Source organism: Coenobita brevimanus, chromosome 87, assembly GCF_032717465.1.
Source record: "Coenobita brevimanus isolate Jiangsu-jjx chromosome 87, ASM3271746v2, whole genome shotgun sequence".
Taxonomy (NCBI): Eukaryota; Metazoa; Arthropoda; class Malacostraca; order Decapoda; family Coenobitidae; genus Coenobita; species Coenobita brevimanus.
This window is the reverse complement of record NC_137040.1, coordinates 24722704-24743946: the sequence shown is the minus strand read 5'-3', so window position 1 is coordinate 24743946 and position 21243 is coordinate 24722704. Positions and strand designations below refer to the sequence as shown.

Sequence of the window (21243 nt, the reverse complement as noted above, 5' to 3'; positions counted from 1 at the left end):
TGGTTGTGGTGGTTGTGGTGATAATAATAATAATAATAATAATAATAATAAAAATAATGATGATGATGATGATGGTTGTGGTGGTTGTGATGATAATAATAATAATAATAATAATGATGATAATGATGGTTGTGGTGGTTGTAATGATGATAGTAATAATAATAATGATGATAATGATGGTTGTGGTGGTTGTGATGATAATAATAATAATAATAATGATAATGATGTTGTGGTGGTTGTGATGATGATAGTAATAATAATAATAATAATAATAATAATAATAATAATAATACGCCACCTGTTTCAAGCCTTGAACAGGAACTTGAGGACAGAAAGCGTTTTGATCGAGTGAGTCATAAGAATAAACGTTTTGGACTGGGAACGTTTTGATGGACAGGTGAGAGACAGGTTCGTTAAAAGGCGGACCAGGTAGTCAGTTCCTCGTGACGTGACCGCACCCGCCTTCACTCCGATTGGTGAAACGTTTGCACCGGGAACGTTTGCACAAGGAACGTTTGGATGGAGAATGTTTGCACAAGGAACATTTTCAATGGGAATATTTGAAAAGAACATTTATACCGGGAACGTTTGGAAGGAATGTTTACACCGGGAACGTTAGGAATGGGAACGTTTGTACCAGGAACGTTGGGAATGGGAACGTTTGCACCAGGAACGTTGGGAATGGGAACGTTTGCACCGGGAACGTTGCGAATAATAACAAAGACATATTGGACTTTTATATAGGAACGTTTTTGTAGTTAGTGTATAACAGGAAAGCTTTGGGATTGGGAACGTTTGGAGCTGAAACGTTTTGACTGGGAACATTTGGATAGATTTCTTCTTATAGATATGGACTTTTGATGGAATGGGTTTGTAACAGGAATGCTTTGGGATTGGGAACGTTTGAATTAGAAACGTATTGATTGGAATGAGAGCGTTTTGACTTGGAACGTTTTGACTGGGAACGTTTACTGACGCTTTGATAGTGAGCCTTCCTTTCTCTCTCTCTCTCTACTCTTCTAGGAGCTGCCTAGCATGGGCCAACCGGCCTACTGCAGTTATCCTCTCTTCTTATGTTCTTATGTTCTTATGTTCTCTCTCTCTCTTGAATGGGTGGGGGCGGGTCACTTCTCCAGTAAAATCATTTGCCCTGCGTTACCCGTGTTTTACATACATATACACACACATACATACACCATACATACATACATACACCATACATACACATACACCATACATACATACACCATACATACATACATACACACACATACCCGTACATACACACTGATAACTTTTGAATCTTATCAGTTCCCATTTATTTCCGTGTTATAAGTCTCTTATTTTCGTCCCTTTCCAGCCTATTTCGCGTAGCTCAGTGGTAGATTAAGATATTGCTACGACTCTACATCCTTTCCACGGCACTTCTTCGTGACTAGCACCATAGTCTAGTGTTTATCCATTATAGCTAAGCATTCAAGATGGATGGCAGATTTTAGTTATCAGAGAGGGAGGGAGAGAGAGAGAGAGAGAGAGAGAGAGAGAGAGAGAGAGAGAGAGAGGGAGGGAGGGAGGGAGAGAGAGGTGTTAATTGGTAGGTGTTAAAGGTGTGTGAGTGGACAGCGGACTTCAGGTGTTTCTCTCTCTCTCTCTCACACACACACACACACACACACACACACACACACACACACACACACACACACACACACACACACACACACACACATTGCCTTAATTGAAGGTGTGGGTGGACAGGGAAAGAGTGGAGTTAGGGAGAGGGGCAGTGGATAGGGTAAGTTTATGTGTATGTATGTAAGTATGTATGTTTGTGTGCACCGTGGAGAGAGAGAGAGGTGAGTGTGTATATGTTTGTTTATTAGCTTGTGTGTATTTGCAAGTTTTTTTCGTTTACTGCATCTGGCTCTGAACATACAAGTAAATCTGAAACCCGTCTATGAGACCCACGAATCTACTTACAACACACTGTTACATAGCCTATGATTTCATCATCCTTTGTGTAATTTTAACGCACAGTTGCTGCATGTTTGATCACGAGCGTGTTCTGCCTCAGTCCCCCCCTTCTACCGTTATAGTAGAGTAAGTCGTTCTCTCTGTTGTCCAGAGCGGGATTGTCAACTCTATGTCCCCATGGCTTCATTTGCGCGTCCTTCTTGCAAGTTGTATCAAGCTCTGCCGGCCCCTATATAATGAGCTCAGTCTCTGCATCATGGCCACTTAGATCTGCTCCTCATTTTGTTCACATCTCTGTCCTCCCCTGTACAGATATTATTATTGTGAGTGCTCAAGAAATCTCCAAACATCTAGCAGCTGTGTGTAATTTGAGTATAACTGTTGCATTTTGTTCTTGTACTGTATAGCATAAGTTTAATTTGTAGGCCTAATGAAGTTTTTGTAATTTGTGTAGGGTTCTTTGTCAGTCATTTTTGATAATAGTTTGTATCTGTAATAATTTATCTGGCATTCACTGAGTATTATCTGGTATCTCATTTTATCAGGGCTGACTTAGATAAATTTACTCTTGCTAATTTCGTGTTAATAGAGGCTATTGCAGTTAACCATATATTTAACCTGTTTATTTGCCATTACATTATCCTTATGAGTCCTGAATGTTTTGTTGTTAGTTTAAGCATTAAACTTTAACTTGTAATTTTACCTAACTCTTTTGTTTTGAACCTGGAACTTTACGGGACAGTAGTGACTCTTCGTATTCTCACTTAAAGTGTACATTATCTTTCTCTGTTCCGTAACAACACCCACAGAAGGATCATGCCCTGAACGTCATCCAGCACTCGGACACAAGCACACATAATCACCATCAGCTCATTCACCTTAAACACCTAGGACCACAAGGCATACAAGCACTCACCAACATATCAAACTACAGCTACTCACACAACATAATACCCAACATCTGGAAGCATGGCAATATCATCACTATCCCTAAACCCAACAAAGACCCCACGTTACCCTCCTCACATCGCCCCATCACACTCCTCTGCACCCCCTCTAAAGTCACTGAACGACTGATACTACAACTAGTCACACCTCACATTCCCCTAGCCCAGTTACAACATGGCTTTAGACCAGGCCACTACACTCCACAAACACCCTTCTTACAGACCTTACACAGAGAGTTTTCGATGGCATGAATTCAGCTAGGCCACCACACAGAACACTCCTAGTCACACTAGACTTTAGCAAAGCTTTTGATGCCATCCCCCGCCACAACCTCACAAACAAAATACTCAACACAAACATGCACAATAACACAAAAAGATGGCTGGCAAACTACTTAGCAGGCAGATGTGCACACGTAACATTTGCCGGTCAGTCTTCTAACATCAGAAACTTCACAAACGGCGTCCCCCAAGGATCTGTTTTGTCCCCTACACTCTTTAATCTGTACATGCACGACATACCCACACCCCACACACCACAGATACACATAGCTTCCTATGCAGATGATATATCACTTACATGTACACACCAAAACTCAAACACAGCTGCGCACATCATTCAACCTTACCTCAACACACTACACGAATGGTTCACCACAAACAGGCTCAAAATAGCCCCAGCCAAATCTACAGTTACTCTTCTCACAAACTAGACAGCAGAACATAGTCACATCCCACACCTCACCATAAACAACACTCCACTACCACACACACACACACCCAAAATCCTTGATGTAACATACAATACATCAATGTCATTCAAACAACACATCACAAACATTAAAAATAAAATAACAACAAGACTCAGTGCTTTGAGGTCACTTGCCCATACAACATTCGGACACAACAAAGAAACCACCACCACAGTATACAAACAATACATACGTTCAGTGATGAATTATGCAAGCCCTGCCTGGGCTTCTAACCTCACCAAAACACACTACAACACTCTACAGACCATACAGAACAAGGCCCTAAAAATAATCACAGGCTACACAGCTGCTGCACCCACAGAACACCTACATCAAGAAACCAAAGTCCTCAAGGTCAAGGATCACCTAGACATGAGAGGCACCCAGTTTCTTGCTGCAGCCTTCACAAACCCACAACATCCACTACAGTACATGGCAGCACATCCACCCACACCAAGGAACATCAAAACAACACCCAGCACACGATACCATACACAAATGCTGTCATCTCTCCCCCCTCGCCCACCTCAGACCAGCTTCCAGAAGCATATCCACACTCAGATCACTGCCGCTCCATTCAGTCACTTAAAGACAACACACAGCTCCATGCACAGCCTCCTGACATCCACCCTTCTGAATCCTATCTTCCTCGTGAGGACAAGGTCCATCTGGCCAGGCTGAGATGTGGACACCATCCAGCCCTCTTAAGCTACCATAAGAGGCTGGATGACTCCGTCGCTGATGCCTGTCCAGGATGCAACACAGCACCCCATACTATTAAGCACATTATGGAAGACTGCATTGCACACAACCACCTACGCCAACAACACAACATACACTCTTTGAGAGCTCTGTGGGAAAGCCCGGTCTCGGCCATGGCCTTCCTAAGGAACTCGGGGCTGTTCGGCCAGACTGCCTAGGGAACAACTACTACTACTACTACTACTGCTACTACTACCATCAGCCCATCTCAGTGTATTTTTCCTTCCATCCCTCACCTGCCATACCTACACCTCCCGCCTACCTCCCTCATCTCTTCGTCCTTCGCCTACCTCACTTCCTGCCTCACCCCCCTCCCTAATTTACCTGCCTCACCCCCTACCTAATCTTCTACCTCCTACCTTAGCTCACCCCCTACCTCGTCCTTCACCCCTCTAATTAACCTACCTTACCCTCTACCTCCTGCCCTACTCCCTGCCTCACCTCCTGCCCTACCCCCTGCCTCACCTACCTCACCCCCGCCTCACCCACCCCATACCTCGTCCCTCTCCCCCACCCCCCAGTCTGTTTACCTTACCCCTGCCTCCTGCTTCACCTCCTGCCTTACCCCGTGCCTCACTTACCTCACCCCCACCTGCCTGTCTATATATTTACTTGATTGAAATGTCTCTCTGGGCAATTATCAGGCCAACTTCGCATGCAGAACGACGTCCAGCCATTTCCCTTCCCTACTCAGTGACGACCCCCCTCCCCCCACCACACGCCACCCTCCCTCATGTACCCCACCACACAGGCTCATACACTCGTAGGTTGAGGTTACGTAGCGCCTCATTTTTAGCGATTTATCTGGAGAGTTGCACATCAGTCTTTTTTTTTCTCTCTCTTGATATTTATATGCCTTTAATAACAACGTAACCCCAGGCTCTTCTGATCGTGAACCCGGTGGACTGCAGGCTGAAGTTTTCACCCTCCTCCTGCAACCCACCATCCTCCTTTTGGGGGATAGGGAGTGAGTTGAGGGACGCTTGTGTAACCGGGCAGCTCCACCACCCTGTCATATCGGTGCCATCACTTGAAGGCATCTCTCTAGCACATAAATTGCAGGAGAGAAAGAGGGAGAGAGGGCATAAACAGAATAAACTCTCCTTGCTTCGCTATAGTGTCTTCATCTTAACTTGGCCCAGATTTTCGTCACTTTCTACCTTATTTCACCGACTCCAGTGGCAGAAAAAGACAATGTTACGTCTCTGCGTCCTTTACATAGCACTTATTCGTGACTAGCACCATATTCAAGTGTTAGTATATTGTTAAAGCATAGCATACAAGATGGAGAGATGGTAGTTTTAGGCCAAGTTAGAGTGAACAGAGTGTACCTGTCTCTTGGTCTGTCTCTTGTGGATTGGTTGTGGAGGGAAGTTTGTGTCAAGATTTTTATTTGTTTATTTATTTATTTATTTGGGTAGGCCATATGGAGGTGGCAATACTGACGTCCCTAAATTGAAGACGGCAGGGGAAAGAGAGAGAGAGAGAGAGATTTATGGATCCCTCTCACCCCATGCAAGTAAATGAGAGAGATAGGATGATAATTTTAGAGATAATCACACAGATATTTACCAGTTAAGTCCTTTCCTTTGGTGACGTCTTTTCCGTTCATTGTTGCTTCCGACAGACCATACCCTTTTCACTGTCACGAAGAAGTGCTATGGACCTGAAATTGCAGTCTCTCCACCTTGAAAACTGAATTGTAAGGACAGATTAACACTAGAATATGATGCTAGTCACGAAGAAGTGCTATCGGCCTGAAATTGCAGTCTCTCCACCTTGAAAGCAGAATTGTAAGGATAAATTAATACTAGAATATGGTGCTAGTCACGAGGAAGTGCTACGGACCTGAAATTGCAGTCTCCATCTTGAAACCTGAATTATAAGGAGAGATTAAAACTAGAATATGATGCTGGTCATGAAGAAGTGCTATGGCAAGGATGTAGAGCGGTAGTATTGTCTTTTTCTGCCACTTTTGCAGCTTATTTCACGTAGGTCGTTGGAGGAGAGGCAGGACTACGGCTTTACATCCCTTCCGTAGCACTTCTTCGTGACTGGCACCATATTCTACCATGGTCCACATTTTCGTCCTTTTGCAGCTTATTTCACGTAGGCCATCCTTTCTGTAGCACTTCCTCGTGACTGGCAACATATATTAGTGTTATTCTACCGCTCCAGCTCAGCAATTAAGACAGATGGCAGTTTTAGGTCAGGTTAGTGTAAACAGTATACCCGGTTCAGTACTAAAAATCCTTCCGAACTAAAATAGGATAGCCTTTGGTTCTTTCTTCCTTGCATTAAGGGAAAAAAATATATAATAGTAACAGGAATAAACAGAAAATGGGGTTGTCGGGTTCAAAGGGTCGAGAGTTTCACATTATTTACACAGTTATCACGTAATCAGTTTCACTTTGATTGTATACATATTAGTGACAGGAGAATTTAATAACATCGTGCCGTAAATCACCCTTATCTGTGTGGGCCACGAACCCACCTCGCCACTGCCAGTCTAAAAGATGTGTGGCCGTCATGTAATTATAACGTTTTCTCTTCATGAGATCCACACACACCGACCTATTGCATTGTGGGTGGTAGTATATTTAAGCTATTTCGGTCCCATCTTTTAGACCGGCAGTGGCGAGGTGGGTTTGAGGACCACACAGATGAGGGTGCTTCGCTGTGATTGTACGAGGTCGGGCGCCACACAGACGATTGCGCAACAAAATATAAAGTCGAATTCTTGTCTGTCTTATAAACTCGAAACTAAACATGGATGTGTGAAAAGTGAAATGTATATACTGTACGTTCCAGAATGTGCGTAGTGTGTGTTGGAATGCTGAATTAAACACAGAAACCAAACATATAGAAAACAAATGTTATTGTATGTGCGTTTACCAGTTACCAGCTAAACAATTTCGTAGTGACTGTACGAGATCAGGCGCCATATTATATATACCATAGCGCCAGTAATAACAGAATCTCAGTGTAGGGCGCGTAATGTTGAATTCATATATATCAGACTAACAAGAAGTAAAATGATATCTATATGCGTTTAATAAGTGAGAGGTAAATGATTTGATAATGATTTGTACGAGGTTGTTTCCGTACTTACGATAGCGGCAGTACCAACACATATCTTCGTTGTGGGTTATGTCGGTTTTATGTACATCAAACAGCGCTGTCAGATTATCTATAGACACCATTTATAAAGTTAAGGTTGTATATATCCAGAATTTACCATTTAGAGATCAACAATTTCCCGCCGTACATGCAATAACGCCAGTAATAACACATAATAATTTTCGCGGCGGGGATCGTGAATTTGAATTTAAACATCTTACCACTGTGTTAATGAAAAGGTAGAAAATTAAAGCTGCTCGGGTATTGAAAATTTAGTCTATATACGCAACAGTATTTACCAGACAGTGTCAAACAGTTTCCCGCCCTTGGTACGATAGCGCCAGTAATAACACACAGCATAATCTTCGCGGTGTGAGGCTCGTGAAGTCGAATTTATATACATCAAACTATGCCTTTCAAATTATGGGGGGAGGGGGTTGAAGGGGAAACTGGGGGTGTTTGAAACTGGCATGAAACAGGGGTGGGGCGGGACGCAATCACGGGCGCAAATGGAAACTGCAGGTGGCGTCAGGTGGTAGGAGTGCCGATACTAAGGCCTTTGATCTTTGCCACCCTACTCTGCCCCGCCCTGCCCTGCTCCGCCCTGCCACACCCCACCTCACCACCCTCTCTCCTCCTCCCCTTCCCCTTCCTCTTTCTCCCACCCAGCGTCTCTCATGCCTCCTCCTTCTCCCTTCCTCCCTCCCTCACACCCCTCCATCTCACTTTCCCGTCTCTCTGCCTTCCCCCAGCTTTCCTTTTCTCGCCCCTGTTTCTCCCTGCTGTCCTTCTCCCTACTGTTCACCCACCCACCGCTCCTCCCTCTTCCTTCCTCTCCCTCCTGCCTCTCCGCTCTCTTCCCTCCTCTCCCTCCTGCCTCTCCTCTCTCATCCTCTCTCTCGTCCACTCCGTCTGCCTATTCCCCCTCCCACCCTCATTCCACCCTCTCTCAGGCCTCTCATTCCCTCCCAATCCTCCCCTCTTTCTCTTCCTCCTATTCTTCCCTCCTTCCCTCCACATATCCGCCCATATTCCTCTCCCACTTTCTCTGACGCCCTCCCCCCCTCCCTCTCTCACCCTCTCCCTCCCCTCCCTCCCTCTCTGTTTACTCCACCCTACCATATCTTGCCATCCCCCATTCTGCCCTACGCCGCCTCACGCCCTCTCCCGCCCCTTTCACATCCATTCTCTTTGAGTTCCTTCCCGCCATTTCTGTTCCTCCTATCCATCCCTCTCACCCCTCTCTTCCACCCCTTTCTCACACCTCATTCACACCGCTTTCTCACACCCCATTCTCTCACAATTTCACACCTCTTTCCCACACTCCATTCACATCCTTTTCACATCCCTCCCTCACACCCCTCAGTCTTACACCTCTCTCACACTCCTCACTCTTACATTCCTCTCACACATCCCTTTCACTCTTTTGTCAACCTCTCTCTCTCTCTCTCTCTCTCTCTCTCTCTCTCTCTCTCTCTCTCTCTCTCAGCGATGCGTCACGAAGCCTTAAAATAAAGAGGGACGGGAACAACAGAAAACTTACGTGTGTGTGTGTGTGTGTGTGTGTGTGAGTTAAAATTGTGAATGTGTGTCTCAGTGTCATCAGCAGAGCCTTAGTTTGAGAGAGAGAGAGAGAGAGAAAATGAGAAGGTAGTGCATTTTCAATCAAACAGAAGTCTTTAAATGCTTCCAAATGAGAGAGAGAGAGAATTACCTCCTCTGTTCCATTTATTTTCCATACCTCCTGTATCTTTCATCCACCCATCTCTTTCCTTCTTCCATCCAGCCAGTGATTAAGCTTTGAATATAATGTAGACCTACGCCGTGTTAGGAAATACGTGTGTGTGTGTGTGTGTGTGTGTGTGTGTGTGTGTGTGTGTGTCTGACAGGGAAATATTAAGATCTTCGAGTCCTCAGGTAGCATAAGTACTGTTCTGCCTTTGCTTTCTAAACTTTCTGTAGAATTCTCAACTACATGAACACTTTTGCTGCTGACAGACCCTGGGAGTGCCGGCGGAGTCCATGTTTAGACAAAAATATTAGAAATAACAAGAGCAATCCGAGACTGCAAACCTCCGCCAAGGCTGAAGTGAAGTGCTAGCATTGTAGGCATTACTTATCGAGTCAAAAGCAAAAATGATGAAATTGTTACAATTCCACAATGGTAAAGAATCCTTTAAAAAATTCCTGGATCCAGATGGTGATCCGGATCACCACCAAAACCTAATGGATTGTTCCTTGACCATAACCCTACCCCTCAAAAAATAAATAAATAAGTGAATAAATAAAATAAAAATAACAGCAAAATCCGTTCATAACTTTTTGAGTAATCCTGGTAACAGACAAACAAACCAACGCCGACAAAAACATAACCTTTTTGGCGAAGGAAATAATATGCTGTAATAGGCACTGTACCATAATTGTGTACCATGCATAGGAAATACGGTACCTGTTATATCTGTGGTAGGCTATGGCCTTGTGTTTATTTTTTGAGTAGTTTTTCGTGCAGTCTATCTGTCATAACTGTTTACCTTCATTCCGCACGAGGTGGCGACACACAAATCGCCTTCACGTCGCCCTGTCTTCTTCCATTTGGTTGCCCTCCCTTCCACTCATCCCCCCCCCTCCCTCTCATACATCTCTCCATACCTTTCCTCCATCTTACCCTTGGTCTCCTCCTTCTCCTCGCTCACATACTTTTCTAGTCAGTCTTTCTTCATTCTTTCTACATGGCCACACCATCTCAAAGTATTTCTCTTAATATTTCCCTCTATGTTGATGTCTAAAATCCTGTCTGCTCTGAACACTTTAAATCTCTGTGGAGAAATACTAATCTCTTACTCTAGCAAACCCGCCGAGGTGTGGAGATTAACTTGTCACTAACCGGCCAACTATCCCTCCTCAGCGACGAGCATCCGGGTGGAGAGGGTGGTGGTGCCCCCCGTGGTTCTGGCTGGGCGACGTGTGGTGCTGGAGTGTCAGTATAGGGAGGAGGGCGACAAGCTGTACTCCCTCAAGTGGTGGAGGGGCGACGACCAGGTAACACACGAGCTTTACTGAGTGCTAGATATACAAACTTTATTGGACGCTATATATGGGAATTTTACTGTGTGTGTTATATATACTGACTTTACTTAACTCTATACTGTATATGGGATTTTTATTGCACGCTATATTTGCAAGCTTTACTGAGTGCCAGCAGTGTGTAAGATTGCCTGTATGTGCATCTGTCAACGTACACAAACTTTATTGAGCGCCAGTTGTGTAGACGATTACTTGTACGTGTTTTTATCGTAACGTACACAGAAACTTTATTGAACGCCAGTTGTGTGTACGACTACTTGTACGTGTTTTTATCGTAACTTACACAGAAACTTTATTGAGTACCAGTTGTCTGTAAGATCCATGTATGTGTTTTTATTTTCACCCATATGATCACCAAATACTTTTCAAGCAAATTAAAATGATTGTTAGAGTCTGCAAGATTCTAATTTTACACTTTTGATCTTCTAACTACAAAATTATAGGAATTATATGGGTGAAAAAGAGTGATTGCTAGTTTATAAAGTCGCGCACACCAGAGTCTTACTGATGCGGGCGGGAGTCTGCATCACTGTAACCCTTAGAAGTCCCCTCCCGCATCAGCCTGTCCCAGCAATCATCTGGCGTGGACGCGTCCTTAGAGAGTTTATTAGCACACTTTATCAAACTAGTTGGAAAATACGAATACAAATAATGAAAAATGAAAATAATGAACTGTCGGAGAAAGAGAGAGAGAGAGGGGGGGAGGGAGGGAGATGATTACCTTATTTCTTCCCCAGTTCTACCAGTACGTGCCGCCAACCAGGAACCACTTCCCAGTTACCGGGGTGGTCGTCAACTGGACTGCCACTTCCAATCTCAATTCGGTAAGTTGTCGTTTCATCTGGTGGTCGTGTAGAGGTCTCTTTCCTTATCCTGTTGCTGCTGATAGATAGATAGATAAATAAATAAATAGACAGACAGATAGAACCACTTCCATTCTTATTTTGGTAATTGTTAGATAGATAGATAAATAGATAGATAGACAGATAGAACCACTTCCATTCTTATTTTAGTAATTGAAGTTTTAGTTTCATGATATTGTTTAGAGATCATTTTCTGTTTCCTATTACTGCAGAAAGATAGATAAGTAGGTATAGATAGATGGATAGAGGTAGATAGGTAGGTATAGATAGATGGATAGAGGTAGATAGATAGATATAGATAGATGGATAGAAGTAGTTAGATATAGATAAATGGATAGAGGTAGATAGGTAGGCAGATTGGTATTTATATATGGATAGATGTATATTTTTTTATTTATTTGTATTATACCAAATCCATGTCCTCTTCTATTCCAGGCCCATTTCATTGTACATTCCAGGCTCCTTCCATCACATATTCCAGCCTATAACCGGATTCCAACACACGTTCCAGGCTCCTTCCATCACATATTCCAGCCCATAACCAGATTCCAGGACGCATTCCAGGTTCATTCCATCACATATTCCAGGCTCATTCCAGCCCATAACCAGATTCCAGCACACATTCCAGGCTCATTCCATCACATTCCAGCCCATAACCAGATTCCAGCACACATTCCAGGCTCCTTCCATCACCTATTCCAGCCCATAACCAGATTCCAGCACACATTCCAGACCGATTCTCACCTTCTCTTGCATTCCAGGGCCACAGTGGGCAGGAGGTGGTGGTGCTGGAACGTGTTGGCCTGGACACCGCTGGAGTGTATAAGTGTGAGGTGATGGCCGACGCGAGCTTCCAGACCGAGTTTAGAGAGGCGAACATGACGGTTATATGTAAGTACTGGGCAAGGGGCTGGGGGAGGCGTGTAAGTAGGTAGGTAGGTAGGTAGGCAGGTAAGTAGGTAGGTAGGTAGGTCTGGTGTGTGAGGTAATGGCCTACGCTAGCTTGAAGAGGGAGTTCAGAGAGGCGAACATGACAGACATATGTGAGTAACGGGGAACGAGGTGGTGGAAATGGGTAGATGGGTAGGTATTTAGGTAAGTAGGGAGGTGGCGAGATAGGTAGGTAGGTAGGTAGGTGGGGAAGGAGGGAGATTAAGCAGGTAGGTAGGTATAAAGGCAGGCAAACAGGACCGTTATATGTGGGTAAGGGGAAAGGGGTGGGGGAGGAGGAGGAGATATGTGGGGAGATGGGGAGACATACAGGTTTGTTGGGGAGGTAGGCACACTTGATCAACATATGTTAGTACAGGGTAAGGGGTAGGGGAGGGGATGGATGTGGAGATGGGAATAGTGATAAGTAGGGAGGTAGGTAGGTACGTGGGCAGGGGGTGTGGGTGGGGACAGGTGGGGATGGAGGATAGGTAAGTATGTGAGTGAGAGGGTAGGTAGGCAGGTTTGTAGGTAGGAAAGTTGGCATTAAGGGAGAGAAGGATAATAGCAAGGGAGTAGAAAAGCATACTGGTAGAAGGGTATGTTTGTCGAAGGGTGCGTAGGTAGGTAGGTAGGAGGTAGGTAGGTAAACAGAGAGAGAAGGAAGAGACAGGTTGGAGGATAGGGATGTAGGTTGCTAGGAAAAGGGAGACAGACAAGTAGGCAGATGGGAAGGTAGGCGGGCTAGGAGATAGGTAGGTAGGTAGGCACGGGAGGAAAATAGAGGTAGATAAGACAAGTTAGCAGGTAGGATAAGAGTTAGGAAAAACAGGTAAAGTAATAGGTAGGTAGCTAGGTGTCGAGAGAGAGAGAGAGAGAGAGAGAGAGTGAGAGAGAAAGAGAGGGAGGGGCTTTGAAAAAGAATAAGGAAGCTAAAACGCAAAACAGAGACTGACAAGAATGGAGAGTGAATAAGAAGAAGGTAATTTTAAAAAGGAGATATATGCAGATGGAAATGGAAAGAAATGAGGAGAAAGCATGCGAATAAGTGAAGGTGATTTAGAAAAGGAGAGATTTAAAGATGGAAATGAAGAGTAAATTGTGTGTATAAGAGAGAGGGATAGAGTGAGAGAGATGAGGGGGGGGAGAGGGGATGGAGATGAGGAAATGTGGCGTGTCTTGTGGTGATGAATGAACCTCGTGAGAGTAAGAGGACCACTTCTTGAACTGGGGGTAGTGGTGTGGTGTGGTTTGGTGTGGTGTGTTACGGTGTGATGCGGTGTGGTATAGTGTGGTGAGGTTTGATGTGATGTGGTTTGGTCTGATGTGGTGTGGTGTGGTGAGGTTTGATTTGGTGTGGTGTGTTGTGGTGTTGGTGTTCGAGGCGGTGATGATGATATTAATGGTGATGATGATGGTAGTGATAGTGGTGATGGTGGTATTGATGGTGATGATTGTAATATTAGTGGTGATGATGATGATAATGATAGTGGTGATGATGGTATTGATGCTGTAATATTAATGGTGATGATGATGGCAGTGATAGTGATGATGGTTGTGATAGTGGTGATGATGGTAATATTAATGGTGATGATAGTTGTGAAAGTGGTGATGATAGTATTGATGTGGTAATGTAAATGGTGATGATGATGGTATGATAGTGGTGATGAATGTATTGTTGATTTTGATGATGGTAGCGATAGTGATGATGATGGTAGTGATGGTGATATGCATGGTGATGATAGTGGTAGTGATGATCAGTGTGATAGATGACATGTAAGCTTCCTTTTCAGTATTCTCCCTTCCTCTCACCTCCCCTTACCCTTCCCTCTTCCCTCCCCATTCTTCTCCCCACATCTCTCCCTATCTTCCTTCTCCTCACATCCCTCCTTCACTTCCCTTCCTCCTTCCCCCCTCCCTCCTCTTCATTCTTCTTCGTCCCTTCTCTCCTTTTCCTCCCTTCCTCCCTGATTCTCTTTGCCCTCACCTTCCCTTCCTTCTCATCATCTCATCCTTTACTTCTCTCCCTCCCTCCCTTCCTCCCTGTGTTCTCTCCCCTCCTCCCTTTTCCCCCCCCCCTCCATTCCATCCCTGTTTCCTCCTTTTCCCTCAGTCTTCCCCCACTCTCTCCCTACCTCTCTTCCCATTTCCCCCCCTCTCTCTCTCTCTCTCTCTCTCTCTCTCTCTCTCTCTCTCTCTCTCTCTCTCTCTCTCTCTCTCATTTTTATTCCACCTGTCCTCTTTCTTTTCTTCTCTTCCTCATTTTTATCAACATTCTTCCTTTCCTCAGTCTCTTCCTTCTTTCCCTTTTCTCTCTTTCATCAATCATTTATATTTTCTCCATTTCTTCCCCTCCCCTCCCATCTTGCCTGTGGAGGGGGAGGGGGAGGAGGAGAGGGTCAAAGTATGTTTTCATGTCTGTGTTTCTTCTTCCATCCCTCCTTTCCCCCCTCTCCCCCCTTCTGCCCTCCTTTTTCTCCCTTCCTTCCCTCTCCTCTCCCATAATTCTTTCCCTTCCTCTTCTCCTCCGTACCTCCCACTCCATCTCTTCCCTCCTATCCCCTCTCTTCCCTCCTTTTCCTTCTTCCCTCTCTTCTTCCCTTGCTTATATTTTCTTTTCTCTCCTCCTTTCCTTTTCCTCTCTCTCCCTCTCCTTCACCCCTTCCTTTTTCCCCTTCCCTCCCCCTCAACCAGGGAGGTGAAGCAAGGGAGATGGAAATAGGGGAGGGAGATAGGAATGAACGAAGATGGAAAGAGAGGAAGGAGGAGTGAAGGAGGGAGGGTAGGGGAGAGAGTAAAGAAGGGAAGATGGACGGAGAGGAGAAGGAGAGAGAGAGGAAGATGGAAAGTAGAGGAGTGCAAGAGGAAGAAGAATAGTGGAGGAAGGAGGGGAAGAGGTAGAGAAGAGAAGGAAGGAAAGAGAGAGAAAAAAGAGAAAAGACGGGAGGAGGGCGAGGGAGCGAGAGAAAACGGGGGTTGTTGGAGGAGGGGGACTGAAGTATGTTCCCGTGTCTCTCGTTGACCCCAAATTTTATTAAGTGACAGTGGGGTCTTTTGCATGTGTGTGGAGGAGGCCAGCCATTGGTCCGCCACCCCACACCATCACTCCTCATTCACACCTTCACCCCCAACCCCCTAACACCCCTCTCTCTCAGTGTCTCACCCTCCTCTCACTTTCTCACCCCCCTCACTCACTTTCATCCCGTGTCTCACTCATTCACCCCTCTCTCTCACTGTCTCACCCCCTAACACCCCCCTCTCTCACCCCTCTCTCTCCCTGTCTCACCTCCTAACACCCTACCCTCTCACTCCTCCCTCTCACTGTGTCATCCCCAACACCCCACTTTCTCACTTATCCCCCCCACTCACTTTTCACTCCTAGTACTCCACTCTCTCTTTCACTCACACCCCTTCTCTGACAGTCTCACCCCTCACTTTCACTCTCTTACCTTACCCCTGTCTCTCTCTCTCCCCTTACCTTCACTTTCTCACCCTCTCACCCCCACTCTCCCACCTTACCTTCCTTCACCCTCCCCTCTCACTCACTCTCCTTTCCTCTCATCTGATTCTCCTCTCCCTCAATTTCTCCTTTTTCCTTTCCATCCTCATCCTCATTCTCTTTTCCACCTTCTTCCCCTTCCCCCTCCTTTCACATCCTAATTTTATATGTATTTTTTTTTTATAGATAGCTACATAAGTAAACATATAGTTACACAGACAGATAGATAGATACATAAAGATATAGATACACAGACTCGTAGATAGATACAGATATACAGTTATACAGACTAATATAGGTATGTTTATAAAAAAATATTGATATACAGATACATAGATTAATAGATATAGATATGCAGATAGATAAATAGAGATACATTTATACATACACTCTTCCACTGCCCCCCATGCCTCACCCTCCTCCCTGCCTCCCACAGACGCACCTGAAGGCCCCCCCAGCATATACGCAGCGCCGGGCATCAACCTACACAACATCTCCGTCGGGCAGCGAGTGGCCCTCACCTGCACAGCGCCCCCAGCCAGCCCACCGCCCACACTTACCTGGTTCATCAACGGAAGGAGGGTGAGAGAGAGAGAGAGAGAGAGAGATAAAGAGAGAGAGAGAGAGCATGCATTTCACCTGCATAGCCATCCCCCCCATGGGTTGGAAACAAATCTTGCCAGAATTATTATATTTAGGGAAATCGCCAGGAGTTTTCTGATAAGTTTATTATGTTTCCTGATTCCTTCCTCTCTCTCTACGCTGGGTCGTAACCATGTAACCAAATGACGCCTGGTGGTTTAGTGGGCTAAGGCGCTACACCTGGATGGAGCCTGTAAGGTTTCCATCTGAGGGGTGGTTGGTTTTCTTGCTCACCCCATGCCACTCAGGGGAAAGGGAGGCTGGTCACCGTTGCCTTAAATATCGCGAATGAGTAGTGTAGCCCAGGGTCCCTACGCTCCTGTTTATGTGAGGGAAACTGGGTTGAATAATGATGATGATGACGATGATGATGATGATAAGGGGTGGATGGGATGGCTTGGGCATGTGGAGAGGATGGAAGATGACAGCTGGGTGCGGAGGATGAGAGATTGGATCTTTGAGGAGAGAGTTGCAAGAGGCAGACCAAAAAAATGACTTAGGACGAGGTCATGCAGTGTGACCTCAAAGATAAGGGACTGAATAGAGAGGCTGCTAGAGATCGAGCTAAGTGGAGAGCCGCCATCAGGTGACTTAGGCCGACGCATGGAACCACGTTGAAGCCATGATAAACGAAACGAAACGAAATGCAACATGTATCAGTGCTAAAGACGACCATGTTTCAGGTTGACTCCTCGATGGTAACCTCCTCCTCGCCCGTGTTCCAACGCCACCTGGCCCGGGTCACCTCCCAGCTGACCTTCACCTTCTCGCGGCCCCAGGTCACCTCGGGGGCGCTCTCCGTGACCTGCGTGGCCTCCCAAGGGGGTGGCGCCCCCTCCCCCCTCCCCCACCAGACTGACTTGGCCGGATATAGACAGAGCGCCACACTACACCTCAAGCCGACACCACCGCCCTCGTTCTGGGACAGGATCTTTAGTGGTGAGTGAATAGATAGATAGACAGACAGATAGATAGGTAGATAGATAAATAGATAGATAGGCAGGTAAGCAGACATAAAGACAGATGAACAGATACTTATAGCTAAATACGTTCGAGAGGATCTTTAGTAGAAAGTAAGGTAGATAGATGGGTAGATAGATAGATTGATAGATGGACATATAGATAATAGAGAGGTACAGAAACTGTATCTCGGGCTATCACCACTACCCTCATTGTAGGACGGAATCATTAGTGGTGAGTAGGATAGATAGATAGATAGGGTGGTAGATAGTTAGATAGATACGTTGGTAGATAGATAAATAGGTCTAAAAGGAGCACCACACTACATCTCAAACCCTCACTACCACTCTTATTCTGAGAGAGAGAGAGAGAGATGAAGACAAAATTGGCAAAACGAGATAAATACGTGGTCGTGAGGGCGTGAGAAAGTGGGAAAATAGTGTAAAATTGAGCTATTTCTCAGAGCTCCGCCAGGCAGAGGGGGAAGGGCGGGAAGCTGTCGAGGTAAATGGTGATGTATGAGAGAGAGAGAGAGAGAGAGAGAGAATTTGTTAGAATATGTGGTTGTAGGAGGAAGGTGGAGAAGGGAACCGAGGATGAAAAGGAGATACAGGGTGGAGTTTGTGAGTTGATGTTAGGACAGCTTGATCGCGAAGGACAGGGTGGCAGATTTGTTTGTGGCTACCCCTTGCGTGATTATGGCGTCTGGTGATAAAGAGACAGACAGACAGGTAGATAGATAAATAGATAGACAGGTAGGTGGAGAAACATACAGACCGACAGACAAATAGATAGTTAAATAGGATATATAAATAGGTAGAAAGATAGAAGAGGAAAGGAGTACATTACGAGAGAGAGAGCGATATCAAATTTGTGCAAGAAAGTCGACAATTTAGTGAGCACGTAAGAAGCAGATCATTGTTGAGGGATATTACCATCACTATCATCATCATTTGTCTGTCTGTATTCAAAAGCATATATTTCTTACTGTTATTTCTGTCCATGCTTATATTTGTGAGATGGGGGGGATTGGTGAGTCTAAGAGAAAGAGAGAGAGAGAGAGAGAGTGTGTGTGTGTGTGTGTGTGTGTGTGTGTGTGTGTTTTATGTGTCCGACTCTGGGGATAGGCTTCACAGCCTGCTATCAAGGTCCAGCAGTCCTCCTACATACCATACACCTCTACATGTCACCACTTCGGCGCTAACACCCACCGTCCATATTGAATACATGCTAGGGCTGTCTCATACAGGACTGGTGTATTGGTATTAGCGGGGGTATTTTTACGACATGTCGGCGGGTCTTCTGGTAGATCAGGAAAGCCTGATTTAATGAAATTCAAATCCTTAAACTGTTCCCTGCCCCAGCCGGGATTCGAACCTGGGTCCGTTGGGACTGCAGGCCACCTCTCTACCGATTGTGTGTGTGTGTGTGTGTGTATTATGTTATCTACTTTTTCTTCCAGCAGTCACTACTAATGCCTTCATGACGTGTGGGTTGTGTACGTGTGGTTCTGCTTGCATGTGTGGATTACATGTGTGCGTGTGGAAGTTTTTTAGTGTGTGTGTGTGTGTGTGTGTGTGTGTGTGTATTCATCAGTGATTTCATGTGTTGTATTACCTTGTCTGTGTGTGGGACGAAATGTTTGTTGATATATGTTTGAGTATGTACACTGTATGTATGTTTGCATATGCCTCTGTGTGTGTGTGTGTGTGTGTGTGTGTGTGTGTGTGTGTGTGTGTGTGTGTGTGTGTGTGTGTGTTAAAATATGAATGTTTATGTGATGGTGTGTATGTATTCTTGTATGTATGTGAATCATAATGTGATGGTGTGTATGTATTCTTGTATGTAGGTTATGGTATGTGTGTGGGGGGAGTGTTTGTGTGTGTGTGTGTGTGTGTGTGTGTGTGTGTGTGTGTGTGTGTGTGTGTGTGTGTGTGTGTGTGTGTGTGTGTGTGTGTGTGTGTGTGTCTCAGGCTTAACTCTCACGCGATTCTCCGCTAGAGCTGACCCCCCATGGTTCCCTTCCTCCCATTCCCTCCACACACCCCTTCACACACCCACACACATCACCTCCCCCCCCTACACATACACATTTCAGCTATCACCATCACCATACCCACGCCTTCATTTCACCACACATACCCTGGGCGGAGCTAAACAACTGCTACCTCCACCTCGCCGTGGGAAGGACCCTGATCCGACCCTGGTGAGGTAGTGTCATCTTCAAGGGGACGCTGGTTTCTCACACGGTGTCTGTACTGTAGTGTATCTATAGGACGGCCCCACACAAACAGTTGCTTACTTGTGGTCGATAGGTGCGCTGGGTCATACAGGCCGGGGTTAAGCAAGAACTTCGTAAGTCAATTGTGTGGGTGTTGATCATGATTGAAGCTGGAGATGAATATGAAGAAGATAATAAAGTGATAATGATGTTGATGTTGTTGGTGGTGAAGGTGATGATAAATATGATGAAGATAATAAACGTACCAGTAATGTTAGTAATAATGCCGTAGTTGATGAGGTGGGGGTGTGGGTTAGAGAGGTATAGGAATAAGGTGGGTGTGAGCTGGAGGTTGGGAAGCCTGATTTCGGAGGGCAGGGATCCATGGAGGCGCTTTGTCTGCAGCCACACCCGTCAGGATTAAGGCGTTTCATAGATGGGCAGTTAGATAGATAGAAAGACAGGCAGACAGATAAATAGACAGACAGATGGCTAGGCACAAACAGACAGACAGACACAGATATATAGAGAGGTAGGTAGGTAGTTTATTATTTAGGTAAGTAAAAGTTGATAAAAAATGAAGATGGTGATCATAAAAATACTGAAGATAATAATAATAATAATAATAATAATATAATAATTTTTTTCAGGTAGCAGCCCTAACGCCAGCCTGCCTCACCATCACCTGCTCCTGCTGCTGCTTCTCCTTCTGCTACATTCCTGCCTCGCCCTGCCTCACCCTGCTTAACTTAGCGTACACACACACACACACACACACACACACACACACACACACACACACACACACACACACACACACACACACACAGTGGCTGTTTTGCCCTTAAAGGTTATGATTTTAGGGTTGTGTGATGCATAATGTTGAGTGATGATGATGATGATGATGAAGGTAGTGGTGATGGTGGTAATAATGATGATGATGACAGTGGTAGTGATGATGATGATGATGACAATGATGATGGTGCTGTTATTGTTAATGATGATCGTTGTGGTGGTAGTGATGATGGTAGTGGTGGTAGTGATGATGATGATGATGATGTAATGGTAGTGGTGGTAGTGTTGATAATGGTGATGGTGGTAGTGGTGGTAACAGTGCTGGTAATGTTGGTAGCAGTTATTGATGTTACTAGCGATGTTGGTAGTGATGAATGATAATGGTGGTAACGAAGGTGGTAGTGATGATATACCATTTTCACTCTAACTTGGCCTAAAATTACCATCTCTTCATCTTGAATGCTGAGTTATAACAGTAGATTAACGCTAGAATATGATGCTAGTCACGAAGAATGGTGGTAGTAATATTATCAATAGTAGTAGTATTATTTGTGATCGTAGAGATGGTGGTAACGATGGTAGTTGTGGTGGTAGCGATGGTGATGGTAGTAGTAATATTGTTAATGGTACAGGCTGTGGTAATGATGTTAGTAGGCGATGGTGGTGATGATGGTATCGATGGTGATGATATTGG

The 21243-nt window shown here is 45.1% G+C and overlaps 1 protein-coding gene across 1 annotated transcript in view; it reads left to right on the top strand.

Annotated features, from left to right (window-relative positions):
- Positions 1 to 20502, top strand: part of LOC145411034 (uncharacterized) — a 33248-nt gene extending 12746 nt beyond the window's left edge. Inside the window, exons 2-7 of the mRNA XM_080281096.1 lie at positions 10461 to 10594; positions 11377 to 11463; positions 12264 to 12393; positions 16368 to 16513; positions 17257 to 17512; positions 20405 to 20502. Coding sequence (XP_080137222.1) covers positions 10461 to 10594; positions 11377 to 11463; positions 12264 to 12393; positions 16368 to 16513; positions 17257 to 17512; positions 20405 to 20502 — 851 coding nt within the window. The remainder of the gene's footprint in view (positions 1 to 10460; positions 10595 to 11376; positions 11464 to 12263; positions 12394 to 16367; positions 16514 to 17256; positions 17513 to 20404) is intronic.
- Positions 20503 to 21243: the final 741 nt, after the last annotated feature.